At 35.1% G+C, this 14,620-nt stretch overlaps 1 protein-coding gene across 1 annotated transcript; it reads right to left on the reverse strand.

The window, feature by feature from the left end:
* Nucleotides 1-4,021: 4,021 nt before the first annotated feature.
* On the reverse strand, nucleotides 4,022-7,563 carry LOC130988174 (probable flavin-containing monooxygenase 1). The gene is made up of 5 exons (XM_057911956.1): nucleotides 6,914-7,563; nucleotides 5,339-5,576; nucleotides 5,103-5,278; nucleotides 4,657-5,021; nucleotides 4,022-4,540 (listed from the first exon to the last, which is right to left on the reverse strand). Exons 1-5 carry the CDS (start codon nucleotides 7,349-7,351, stop codon nucleotides 4,180-4,182), a joined length of 1,578 nt encoding a protein of 525 aa, XP_057767939.1. The 5' UTR covers nucleotides 7,352-7,563; the 3' UTR covers nucleotides 4,022-4,179.
* Nucleotides 7,564-14,620: the final 7,057 nt, after the last annotated feature.

Here is a 14,620-nt window from a genome sequence, read left to right on the forward strand (position 1 = left end):
AGCATTCAGGCTCACCACCATCAGTAAGTAGTAAATAAAAATTAGAGGGCGAGTACCTATCAGGTGCACGTCGCTCTCTAACCGGTCTTGGCAGCGGATTGTTTGGTGGTGGGGTTCTTGGCTCCTCATCTGGAACCTCTTCAAAATTCTGGCTCTCCTTGCTCCCACTCGAGTTTGAGATGTCTAACTCGACTACTTGGGAATCAGAATTGCCAGGGCTAGATGCTTTCACTCTTTCCTTGTACAACACCTGTTCATTGAAAACCACATCTCTACTTCGAATAACCTTTCGGTTCTGCTCATCCCAGAGCCTATAACCGAACTCGTCTCCACCATAACCAATGAACGTACACTTAAGAGATTTAGCATCTAACTTGCTTCTATTAACATGATCAATATGAGCATAAGCAACACATCCAAAGATGCGTAGAAAAGATAGGTTTACCTCTTTTCCTGTCCATTCTTCCTCAGGTATCCGAAACTCCAATGGAACTGATGGACCTCTATTGATTAGGAATGCAGCTGTGTTAACTGCATCTGCCCAAAACATCTTAGGCAACCCACTTTTCAGCCTCATGCATCTTGCTCGCTCATTTAGTGTTCTGTTCATCCGTTCTGCTACACCATTCTGCTGGGGAGTTCCTCTCACGGTTTTCTCCATGCGAATCCCATTCTCAGCACAGTAGTCTTTGAACTCCTTAAGTTCATATTCTCCTCCATTGTCGGATCGTAGACACTTTACTTTCAGCCCTGTTTCAGTTTCTACAAGGGCTTTCCACTTCCTGAAAGTATCAAATGCGTCGGATTTATTTTTAAGAAAATAAACCCATACCTTTCGAGTGGAATCATCAATGAAGGTTATGTAGTATTCCGAGCCACCAAGGGATTTTACAGGCGCCGGTCCCCATAGATCACTATGGACCAGCTCCAGTTTCTGCGTCTTCAAGGTTCTGCCGCCTCTCGAGAAGCTTACCCTTTTCTGCTTTCCGAACACGCAATCCTCGCACAGGCCAACTTCAACAGTTTCCAGGCCAGGCAGCCTACCCTTCGAACACATTATCTTCATCCCCTTTTCGCTCATGTGGCCAAGCCGACAATGCCACAAATCTGCATTGTTCACTCCTCCTGCAAGATCAATGCAATCTTTGGAGTTAGTTGTCATATACAACGTGCCATCCTTCTTTCCACGAGCTACAATCATAGCTCCCTTGATTATCTTCCAATTACTGCAGCCAAATGTCACTGTGTAGCCTTCTGCATCAAGCTGCCCAATTGAAAGTAAGTTCCTTTTCAGTCCAGGAATATGTCTGACTTGATTCAGCTTCAACTCGGATCCGTTGGATGTCACAACTCGCACGTCTCCCTTTCCCACGATTTTCAGGGGCTCATCATCAGCAAGATACACCTGTCCAAAATCGCCAGAGACATAATTTTCAATTATATCTTTATTACTGCATGAATGGAAAGACGCTCCAGAATCCAGCACCCACGACTCCATCGGACTGGTCACGCTCAGGACCAACGCCTCGCCTACATCTTCTGTTGTGGCTGCGTTCGCTGTCTTTTTGTGATCCTTTTTCTTCGGTGGCGCTTTACACTGATTCTTAAAGTGCCCGAACTCTTCACAGTTCCAGCACTGGATTGATCCCTTATCCGTCCTGGATTGGCTCTTTCCTCTGGACTTTGACCTTCCCCTGTTCTGCCTTCCTTTCGATCTTCCTCGATATTCCGTGTTCAGTGCAGTCCCTGACCCTGAAGTAGATGGAGATTCTTTCCTGCGAATCTCCTCGCTGATCATCAGATCTCTTACTTCGTCAAAGCGCAACTTTGCCTTTGCCGATGAAGCGCTAACTGCTGTCACTGTTCCGGCCCAACTTTCTGGCAAAGAAGATAGCAATATTAGGGCACGAACTTCATCATCAAACTCGATCTCCACCGAGCTCAGCTGTGTGGTGATCATATTGAACTCGTTCAAATGATTCTGCACTGGTGTGCTCTCGGACATTTTTAGATTGAACAATCATCTCATCAAATGTACTTTGTTTGCAGTTGATGGTTTCTGGTACATCTCCGCCAGAATCGCCAACATCTCCTTTGTTGACTTTGCTCCAGTCGTGTGGTAGGCAACGTTCCTGGACAGCGATAAACGTATTGCACTCATCGCCTTTCTGTCCAGCAGCTCCCACTCGTCCGGATCCATCTTATCTGGTTTTTCTTTGAGGGGCTGATGTAGATCTTTTCCATAAAGGTAATCCTCGATCTGCATCTTCCAGAAACCGAAATCCGTACCATCGAACTTCTCAATCGTAATCTTTCCGTCGCCCATCGTAATTGCTCCCAATTGATAAACAAGATAATTTTCTCAAAGTAATTCTTTTCTGATGTGGAGGTTCAGTAATTACTGCAACCACAGAGCATACTAAGAATTACAAAAGAACAATCACTGTTCACAACGAAATCATTATTCACGATGAATAGTAACAGCACAAGAAAATTATCAGACCGCCACAAACGTGGCTCTGATACCAGTTGTTGGGAAATATACACAAATAATTCCACCCATTATCAAATCGAAAGCAATATCAAAGATATAAATTATCTAAGACGGGAAAAATAATGACACCGATATTTAACGTGGTTCGGCCAAACTGCCTACGTCCACGGACCCACCCCAATATATTAGAGAATCTCACAAAATGAGGAGTACAACAATACCACACTGTATTTTGTATCTTGCCTACGCAGAGGCTATCTCTCAACTCACTTTTATCACTCGTGTATAACTTTCACACTGAAGTTTTCTCTCACAAGATTTTCTCTCTATCTCTCTATCTCTCTAGCTATCTGCTTTGATAGATGTGTTTGGTGTGTCTTTGCAATGTTGTGGAAGAAGGTATTTATAGGCAAATTCATGGTGGTAGGTGGCACTCATGGTGGTAGGTGGCAAATGGTGGAGGTGGTAGGTGGCTACCTACCTCCATTTTTTACTAACACATCAATCACAAAAAAAAGAGCAAGTTGAACCTGCAATGATGTCTGCATGTAACCGTGTTTCTTGATTCCGAGTCTGAATGAAATGTATCGATGAGATTCTAAACGTTTACACACATCAGTCTCGTCTATTTTCTGAAACCAGCAGCATCAGCCTCTCACTACTCAACGTCAAACACGAGCCCGTGAAGCAAGACATGGTAGAGATTTTTAGGAAGATGATGATCAACAAATGAAGTTTATAGCAGGTGCTGATTTTATTGAAGTGTCCCACATTGGATTGGAGATGGTGGCATGAGCCACTTTATATGGTGAGGCAACCCTCTTCCTTATAAGGCCTTTTAAGGGAAGAATGTGCCAAATATCCATTTCTAACATGGTATCAGAATCATTAACTAGATCCTGCAATGAACAATATAAGGACGAACTAAGCTGCATGTGAGATCTCTCTCAAGACCATCCGTTTTTTTGCAACTCGCAATCCAAATAGCATAGCATAAACAAAAGATTTGTAACCAATTAATTACATTAAATCTTGCATTTATTCATTATGAATACAAGAAACAAGCGAAAGACAAAACATACTTAAAGAAATCAGGAGAAGTCAGTCAACTGAGAAAATTTAGAATCCAATTATCGGTAAATAAGCGAGTAACAAGACGCCTCCGCCATCGCCGCCGCCGCGCTGTCCTTTCGTTGCCATTGCCGGCGGCGGCGACCTAAGTTGTTAAGTTCCCGGCAGCATTTTGGGCCTACAAGATCAGGGGTAGTTTCGACAGTAAAAATTGGGCCTGGCCCGAAGCCCGTTGTTGGAGCTGAACTTCTTTTTTAGTTCATCTTCTATTACTTTTCTTTTTAATGACGAGTGAAATCTTCAATTGCCACGAACATGCAAATTAAATGTGATTAACTCAGCATCGCATCCTAATAATCTGATAGCTAGGGAGCAACATATTCTTAAAAATAAATCGTTAAAGTGCAAATAACCAATACATAGACATGTTTTAATTCCATAAACAATCTGACAGTATTTGATCAAACAATCATAGCTTCATAGCTTCAAGAATGTTTTATTCTTTTCTTTTTTCATTCATCATCGAATTCCATCCCATAAAATAAATTTTGGAACCATTTTCTGATACTGCACATATAATTTGGTGCACAACTTAATTAATTAAGCAGCAATAATCAAGAATCGTTGGGAGTAATTCCATTGTAATCCGGCAAACCGTAAGGCTGAAACATGTCCGCGAAAAAGCCCTTCTTTCTTCGGGGATTAACTCCAATGTCTCTGCAAAGTTGATCATTATACCAGATATGCAATCCTGCAATGCAACCTCTCCTATATTTGCCATTGGCTGAGTATCTCTTCATGTATCTCTCCCACATCTCCACCTCCTTCTCCATCTCCTTGATGCTCGGCAGCTGCAACGCCTCATCAAGAAAGTGTGCCAACCATTTGCACCTCATCTCGAATGTGTACAGATTCGACGCCGACTCAGAGTAGCCTATCGCAGCCAGCCCTGGGATTCTCGGATGGATTATCTGTCTGCAGTGCCGCCAAATATCACTCAGAAAATCGCCTACATTTCAAAACTATTTGGTAGGGGGTGCTGGGGGGAGCACCAGCACCCTCCCTACCTTTTCCTTGTTGTAAAATTTTACCTGTAGAGAGGGATGGTGGAGGCTGGAGTTCCAAGAATGTAGCTCTGGAAAGTTGGAGACGCGAAGATGTTCTTGAGCTTCTCGTCGCCTTTGTATCCCGTTGCAAAGATGACTACATCTGCTTTAATGGGATTATTAGCATCTTGGCCATCGATGATGAGGCCGTCTTTGCAGAAGCTGAGATTCTGTGACTTTTTCAGAACAATGCTGCCGTTTTCGACCTTGTCGTAGAATGTCTGAGGAAGCATGTATATCTGGCAAGAGGAGACTTCTTGAAGGAAGCTCTCTGGGGGAATCATTCCATACTTTTTCAAGGGAAGTTTCCATCTGATGTAGCTCTCCACGAACTTGCTCATCGCCCATCGCTGCAATGTGGAAAACTTTATACTATAAATACAAATATGAATGTGATGTGCAGAGTTGAAAATGGAGATGAAATTAATTACCAGAGGTTTTAGCAAGGTGGCTAGGACGCTGAAGAGCAGTCCTTCGCCTGGTTTGTGAACCATGAGCTCGGAGAATCGGGTAGCGCAGAAGTAACCGAAGTGGACGCCCCACGGGAACGCGTTGGGAAGGGCCCAGTGAGGCGTTCGTTGGATCATCGTGCAGGGATAGTCGGTTCCTGTAATGTGGTGGTGAAAAAATGGAGTTGAAATGATCAATTGAGTATGAGAAGTGTTACCGTTTGCATTGGCGCATTCGAATGCAGTGTCGACTGCGGTTTTGCCGGAGCCTATGATGGCGACTCTTTTCCCTTTGATGAAGTCGGCGGCGGCTGCATTGTCCATGTCGGAGAAATCCATGGAATGTAACACTTTGCCTGAGAATATTTCTGGGCCGAATCCAGCTGCAAACTTTGGGATATCTGGCAACCCACTGAATCTTCCGATGCATATTATCACAAATTCAGCTTCATACTCCTATTATCAAATGCATACGTTTAAGATTCGCAACAGAGCTAGAATATTAATAAGAGATGAATATTTAATTGGCTTTATTTTGAATTTATATTTTGTACACTTCTCGTTATTCCAAGGATTCAATGGCTTATTATCTAGTGCTAACTGCCATAAAAATTATAGCTTAGTTCATAATTTTGAAAGAACTTTTAACATTGATCTCTGCAATAACTTTTCGGTTTGTTTATTTTCTGATTTCGGTGTTCGCACGATTTTTTTCTTTTTACGTAAATGTAGTTTTCGAGAAATAAAATGACATCATTTTTTCAAATAATAACAGTAGCAAAATAGAATACGATATTTAAAGGTATTTGCAAATTTGACAAGGTGTTTAATTTCCAACTAATTAGGACTATCGAACATTAACTTTGTTGATGTCTTAATCAAAAAAACTTTCCAACCATAAATTGATCTCTTAAATAGAAAAGAGATTAAAAGTCGTGACAAATTCGCAACAACTCTTAAATCTTGTTTCAAGCATGACGAGGCAGTATCTGACATAAACTATGTCCATTAAGGAAAAATCTGGCCGACATGGCAGATTTGATCTACTAGAAATATTTGCAATTTTACCCAAATTAGTTTGGTTTAATTTTGAAATGAGTTAATAAGAGCATCCGCAGCCGTGCACTTTACACCGCATCGAGCCCCGCCGCTAGAGCCTTGCTCCCGTTGCCGCACTGAGTGGCTTGTACGTACTGGGCTCAAAAATTGGAGCCGAGGCGTCAAGGTTTTATTTATTGAAAGTGTGTCAGTGTGCTATGCACGTGCTATTAATTAAAGAGAGAGAGAGGGTCAGCCGTGGGGATGGGGAAGAAAGAGAAGAATGGCGGTGGAGTAAATGGGGTAGGAAGAAAGAGAAGAAAAAGAAAGAAGAATGGGGCCGGGTAGGAAAATTGCAGTGGAGATTCTAAGATGGGGTTCATCCCCTAAGGTTGGAGACACCACAAACTTTGTAGATTAGTAGAATTGCTCTATTTGAAATAGTGTTGAACGTGAGATACGTACCCACGAACCTCAACACCTATCTCTCAATTAAAAAGAAAATACTCTATTATTTCAAAATTAATAACATAATCAACATATACCTTAAATTTTAAAAATACTCGATCTATTATTTAAAATTAATTAAGGAGTAATTATCGAAAAAAAAACATAATCAATATTATAACCTGAAATTTTAAATTTCATACAATCATTCCACAATGATTTCAACAATAAAACAGCATGGTTCCATTATTAAACATTATTCTTATTTCCGGCGTTTCAAAGAGCAAGAGGGAGAGAAAACAGTATACCTGAGTGAAGTTCTGGTTTGAGTGGAAAACCTTAAGAATCCACTTCCCTTTTGATCCAAAAGGCTTTCCCATTGCACCCCACAACTCCCACGACCGCATCTCCTCCTCAGATTCTCCCACGTAATCGATGCTCATCACTTTGGAGTTGAATCTCATGTACGGTAACAACCCAAAGTTCTGAGCATATGATTGCAGATATTCGACGACTTGGAAGTTGGTGGGGAACATATCTTCAACGGAGCGAGGCCATGGGAAATCAGAGAATTGGAAGGTAACCCTCGCATTCTGGAGCCTCGTGGATTCAATGGTGTGGTTCCACAGCCCGCCCACGTGATCCTGCGCTTCGAAAACCATCGGAGTGAAGCCTCTGGCCGCCGCGTATTTGCAGGCGAGGAGGCCGCTGATTCCGGCGCCCACGATGGCTACGCGTTTCTCCATTGATGAGATGCTGAATCTCCAGCTTGTGAATCTTGCAAAAACTTAAGCGATGTGTGGTTTTGAATAAGTAGACAACGCCACGAGTTGAGGAAGGAGAAAATTAATAATTGAGCCATTAAAATAACTGGAGGTGAGGCGCGACTGCATGGTCACTAGAAAACAATATAAAATGCCCGTTGGTCAAGCTGGACAACCCAGAAGATTTTGTTTCATTTCATCACAATAATGACAGAAATTTATATATAAATTATAACACTATATTATTTACAGAAAAATGACTCATAGAGAATGTTGTATTTCATGAGAATGAGAATTAATATATATAAGTCAATAAAATTAATCGATAAGTAAGCTTGTTGTAGTACACGAATAACCATTTAAATATTTATTTATATATATATATAAAAAGCAAAGTAAATGTAAATAAGTTTAATTGCAAGGATGTAATTGGAATTGAAAAAAAAATACATACTATAAAAAACCACTGCTATTATAACTATAACCTAAAAAATCGCATGAGTTGGTTTTTCAAGGACACGTATTAAATGTTCAAATGGTCGAGCAATTGCATTCCAAACACTTTTCATTTTCCTATTTTTTTTTCTCAATTTTAGTATTTTAATTTTTAAAATTATATATTTTTATTTATTTTATAAATTAAAATTTTATTGATAAGACATTATGTAATGAGTGAATTTTGAAAATAGCCACTTTTATATAGTAAAAATAAATTTTACCCACTAATATAAAAACTTAAAAAAATACCCACATTTACCATTTTACCCTTACATATAAAATTTTACAAATACACACTGTTCACTGGTTGTGAATTCAACTCGAATTCACAACTAAATTCAAGTATTGGTTGTGAATAACAAGTGTTGGTTGTGAATTCGCGTGAATTCACAACCAACATTATTTCGAGTTGTGAATTCACAACCGATAAAACTTGAATTCACAATCAACATTATTTCAAATTGTGAATTCACAACCAATGAAACTTGAATTCACAACCAACACTATTTCAATTGTGAATTCACAACCAACGTTGATAATTCAGTTGTGAATTCATAAACCTGGTTGTGAATTCAAGAACATTTGTACAAAATTGCGCGATTTTCATCAATTTCTTCGTTACTTGTAATTTTTTTTATTAAAATCAAATTGAATTCAATTTTTCCTCAAATAATCTAAATAATCTCCTAGTTAACTTCCGTGTTGAAATCAACATAGAAGAATATCGAATATAATTGAAAAAAAATCAATTTTTCCCCCCTAATTCACTGATCCATCAACTCGAAGAAATTGTTGATCAAGTCAATCTGCAACAATTCGCTGATCCCCTAATTCACCAAATTCACTCAAATTCGCCAAAACTCCCCTCAAATTCAACAATTTTAAAATAAGTCACATGGAAATTATACACATTCGCCCCATTCGTTAAGTAAACTGGAAATTGATGGCAGAGGGAGATCGACGGCAGAGCATGCGTTTCTCGTCGGCCGTTGCAGGAGAGAGAGAGAGAGAGAAGACAAAGAGCGAGGCGGCGGCGGCCGCGACGCGGGCGAACGACGCGGCAGAGACGTCGAACTTGTGAGCGTCGAGATCTGATCGCCGAGCTTCTGATCGTCGGCGATCGTGAGGCTCGAGATCTGATCGATGACCTTCTCCGGAGCCTCGACCGCGGCGAGGGGGCGGACGGCGGCGGAGGTACGTGTAGATAGAGGAAGAAGGAGAGAGAGACGCCGAGATTGGAGATGAGGAGAGGAACGCGCGGTGGCAACGCCGATGTCGCCATGGCTGTCCTCGACCGCCACCGCCGTGCTCCAGTCGATCCGCCGCCTCAATGGCCGCCCTCGGCCGCCACCGCCGTGCTCCAGTCGATCCGCCGCCTCAATCGCCAGAGAGAGAGATGGAAAGAGAGAGAGAGAGTGCGTTGAGGAATGAGAGAGAGAGGAGAGAGCGGGTAGAGAGAGAGAGAGAGAAATGAGATAATGAAATGAAATTAGGGTTTGCCCATTTATATAGAAGGGTAATTTAGTCCTTTAACACAAAAAGTGAGTATTTTTTTATGTTTTTATTTGAGTGGGTAAAATTTATTTTTGTTATAAGAAAGTGGGTACTTTGATATATTAACACTTATGTAATTGTGCTAAAACATTAAATGGTCAAAACAATTCGCACAAAAATAGTAAAATAGTATATTTTTTGTGTAAAGAATAAAAAATAAAATTAAATGATTCACACACATAAAAAATTATATATGTATATATATATATATATATATATATTTTATTTATATTATATATTAAAAATTAATAATATAAAATTATGTGATTATTATAAAACATTAACTCAAGAACGTCATCTAAATATATAATTGATTATTGCTGTCTTACCGGGTTCGGGGTTCTGGAGTCAGCAAGTTTTGGTCGTTGAAGTGCTGTGCTCTGCTCCTTTTGGAGCGTCCGTACTGGTTTTGTTTTCATCTCGGGGTCGACAGTGGGTCGATCCTTCTCGTTTGGTCTCTCGGCAGCGCGGTTTTTCTTGTCTTCGGTAGCAGCTGTTGTTCGGGGCTGGATGTCTTTTCAGCGACGGCGTCTCACCGGCTGTTTAGCATCCTCCTCTCTGCTGTTTGGCGGCTGGAGAAAGACTTCGGCGACGGCTTCTTACCGGCCGAGTCTCTTTCTCCGGCTTCTGTCTCTTTTTCCTTTACTTCTCGTTTTTTCTTAGTTTTTTCTTCTTGTTCTCTTCTTGTGTTGGGAAGCCGGGTTTATCTAGGGGCAATGGTGCGGCCGGCGCTTCTGAGATTCTCCCATCTCCGCTTCCTACACTTTTTATTTCTCTTAGACGAGTACTCTTTTTCCTCACTCTGAGGTTTTAACGAGGCTCGGCCCTTAGTCTGCTTTCTGTGCCGTCAAGGGTTTTGGTTCTTCTGTTTTTTCCTTTCTTTTTAATAAAATCTTATTTTAATAATATATAATTGATTATTAAATAATTCTTAATAATGTATATACAAAGGTATTTGCATTTTCTCATTACTCTCATCCAAGTAATTAAATTTTACTCTATAATAGAAAAGTGAATTATTCCCTTTTGAAATAGGGAAAATACCCCCTCAAAAAAAAAAAATAGGGAAAATATAATGAAATTAAAATTGACTAATATATGCTACTATCTTTACAAAATCTAAAGTCAAATATCTTTTAATATGGGTGGATGTATTTTTTACAAAAAGCGTCTATAACATTTTAAATTTTATTTTTTATTTTTTATATAAAACATATATATTTTACTATTTTTCTACTAATTATTCTTGACCATTTAATGTTTTAGAATAATTCAAACAATATTTTTATTTTACTTTCTTGACCATTTGATATTTTTTAAAAACTAAAAAAATTCCTATTTTCCTCCCATTTTTTCTGTAATTATAATATTTCAATTTCAAATTATGTATTTATATTTATGTTATAGTATTAATTTATTTTTAATAGAACCCAATATAACTAATATAAAGATATATAGATTATTTTGTTAATTTATTTAAAAGATTATAAAAGTGTCACATTGTAAATTAAAAAATGTTCATTGATGCATTTCAAAATAGTAATAGTGGTTACATTTTTTTAACTGATTAATCATTCGTTAAACTTTATTAAAAAAAACATTCGTTTAAATTAAAAGCATATTTAATAAGTATAAGTTAATCATAAAACAGGAAATATTTACTAGAAATTAGGTTTCATAATGACGATAGTTAGTTATTAATTATTAAACTATTAGCTTATCACAATATGTTAGAATATGAAGTTCAAAGCAAAATAGAAAAGATCATGCATGAATCCTATAATAACAATTATATTTATTGAATAATATTTGTTAAAATTAATAACATTAATGTGTACTTTATTCTCAATATTTTTTTATTTTTATATTACATTTTATAGTAATAAAGCTAAAATTTAATATTGTGTTGCTAATTTTGTTATTATATTAAAATATTAGATAAGTTTGAAAATAATAAATTTGATATTAAATTTTAATTTTTTTAGGTTATATTAATAATTACAGTCTATTTTTGTAATTTAAGGACGTCCACAAAAATTAGTCTCATTATATTTTTGGAAACTTTACATCACATGATGGATCTTTTTCTTCACTGACAATATAATTAATTATCATTATTTATACTACTATTTTAAGTGTGATCATTTCTCTACTCACAATACACTAACCATTTTTATTAAAATTTGTATCGTCTCTTTTGAGGACTATTTTTTATGGACGAAGAAAATATAAAATATATACTAGCATATATAAAAAGAAAAGTAAATGTCAATAAATTTAATTTGAAGGGTAATTTTGGAATTGAGAAAAATGCATAATCTACACTATTTGTATTTAAAAAAAAACTGCCGAGAATATCAATTAAAAAAGAAACTGCCCAATTAATGTTTAATATACTACAAGTCTACAATTATTGTTCTTCCTTTTTATTCTCATTTTATAGATAAAGCACATTTTTTCTATTTTCATTAAACTATATTTTAGATAAAAAATGAATTATACATCTTGATGGAAGGTCTCATGAAATTACCTTTAATTTATATAATTTAAAACTTTATTAACATATTAAACAATTTATATCTTGCGTAATGATATTATCCCTAAAATTTGGAGCCGCATTTTAGGGGTACTCTATCAAAAGAAAATTTCCATTCATGCATGAAATGAAGTAGGATAATTTTATGATTTTTAAATTTTATTTTTTCTTAATGATAATATTTTTATTTTCTTTATTCTTTACAAAATATATATATATATATATATATATATATATATATATACAATTTTACTATTTTTGTATGGTTTCATATTGGATGATATATGCATCTTAAATTAAAGATCATAAAAAGTTATTTAACATAGTATATATTGAATTTGAAACAAATAAATATATAAAATATAATGATATAAAGTAAACAATTAAATGTCTTTTATTTTTTATTTATATATATTTTTTCTAGATTGGACGTGTTAAGTTTTCTGTTAACTTTTTTTTTTCTTATTTTGTCTTTTTCACATAGTTTGATTATTATATTATGCATTAATATTTATTTAATGTATAAAATTTATTAATAGAAAAAATAGCATTACTATCAAATATAATAAATAATATATTTATAATCATGTTATAAAGGAAATTAGAAAACATCCACATTATAAAAGGATGTTATAAACGTTTATGTTGTCTATTAATTAGTACTATTATTTAAATTCATAAATATTAAAAGGAAAATTTTAATATTATTATATTTTAAATTCATAATCCATGTGCCTCGCACAAGTGGTATACAAATTTAGGACCATAAATTCATCCAACAATATGATGAATCAATCGTAAATCATGATGATTTAAGAATGAAAAATGGATCTTATTTAATATTTTAAGAGGTGTTTCTTTATTTTAGTCTCCTCCTATATCTATATATACTAGATTTGTCCATCGTGCGATGCACAATAATAGTTATTATTAAATATATATATATATATATATATATGTATATATATATATAGTATATAATATTAAATTAGAAAAATTACTAAATACACATAGTTAATTTTGAAATGTTTAATTTTATACAATAGTTGTACTAAAAAAAATAGAGTAGTACACTAACAAAATAAAAACTTTAATATTTCATAAGATTAATTTTTTAAAACGAATATTTACAAATTGACAGAATAATCACAATTAGTATTTTTGAAGAAGTCGTAACTTTTTATATATATAAGATATAGATACTCTTCAATTCAATGATACATGAATAATCTATTAATTTAGGCGAAGACTACATATAGTATTTGTCGAAATTATAGATGCATTACTCATTCAATGAAATCAACCAATTATAAGATCATATATATATATATAGTACAATATTGAACTAACAACAATTAATACTACATATAATTAGTAAACTTTTTAGAGCAAACACATGCACTATATTTTAATTTTAAATAGTAAGTGTTAATTTTTTTTATGAATTTGTTTATCTTTATATTCATAATAAAAATTCATACAAATTATTGTTAATAATAATAATTAATTGTATTTGTAAGTGGATAAAGAGACTAATTAATTTTTACGGGCGTCCCAAAATGACAAAATTTGACTATTTTTTGTGGACGGATGGAGTATGATTTATTTTTGAAACAAAAATATATTTCAATTTCCCTTTCTTATAGCCTTAACAATTTTATTTTGAGCTCCATTGTGTTTTCTATATTTCCATTTCATTTTTTTTTTCGTTCTCATCACTTGAGATCTTCACTACTCTTTTTAAAATGTTAATTTTTTTTATGTATAAATATGTATATCATCTCATCACATAAATGATAATCATTAATTTTTACATTTATTTATGATAAATAAAAGCTACTGCATGGTATTACATTAACCAAAAATAACATGTACTAATAAAATACTAAGGGCCTGTTTGATGGTAATATAGAGATTAATTACTTATAGATACCTAATACACATTCATTAGATTAATTAAATTTATCATTGTTTGATAGCTCCTGAATAACCTCTAGTTAATAGGAATTTATTGTTTGATAGCAGCCATTAAAATACATTATGGTGTAGCTTATATTGTGAAATGACTACCTTACCCTCCACTTAAACCTAGAAATTACATCTATATCCTTTGAAAACATAAGACAAAAAATGGGAAGAAGAAAAGAAGCGCCAATTTGGTGAAGACTGAAGAGGGACAATTTCGACTTCTTCAATTATAATCCCAGAAACTGTAGCTATCAGTATTAAAAATCTCGCCTTCATTGCTGGATCCATAATGTTGCTGCTACAGTAAAATAACGGCGGGCCCCGAAATAAATGCGGGCTTCACTTATTAATAAACAATCGCATCAAACATTAGAAATGTAATTTATCCATGTTAATAGACCGCATCAAACAGGCCCTAATATTAGTAGAAGATAATTAGAGAATGTAATGTATGCTAAAGTCGTGGGTTAGTTAACGGAAATGGTATATGCCTATTGTTGGCAGTTTTTTAAATATTAATTTCACCCCCTGAATTCATTTACAAAATTGCCATCTAAATTGATTTGAAATCAATTTGAAATTGAGAACTCCCTTTTTAATATAGTATAGATAAGGATATAATTGAAAGTTTACAATTAAATGTATAGTTAGACGTTTACAATTAAATTATATAATCCAAATAACCAATAATTTTA

This window comes from Salvia miltiorrhiza, chromosome 6 (genome assembly GCF_028751815.1).
Source record: "Salvia miltiorrhiza cultivar Shanhuang (shh) chromosome 6, IMPLAD_Smil_shh, whole genome shotgun sequence".
NCBI lineage: Eukaryota > Viridiplantae > Streptophyta > Magnoliopsida > Lamiales > Lamiaceae > Salvia > Salvia miltiorrhiza.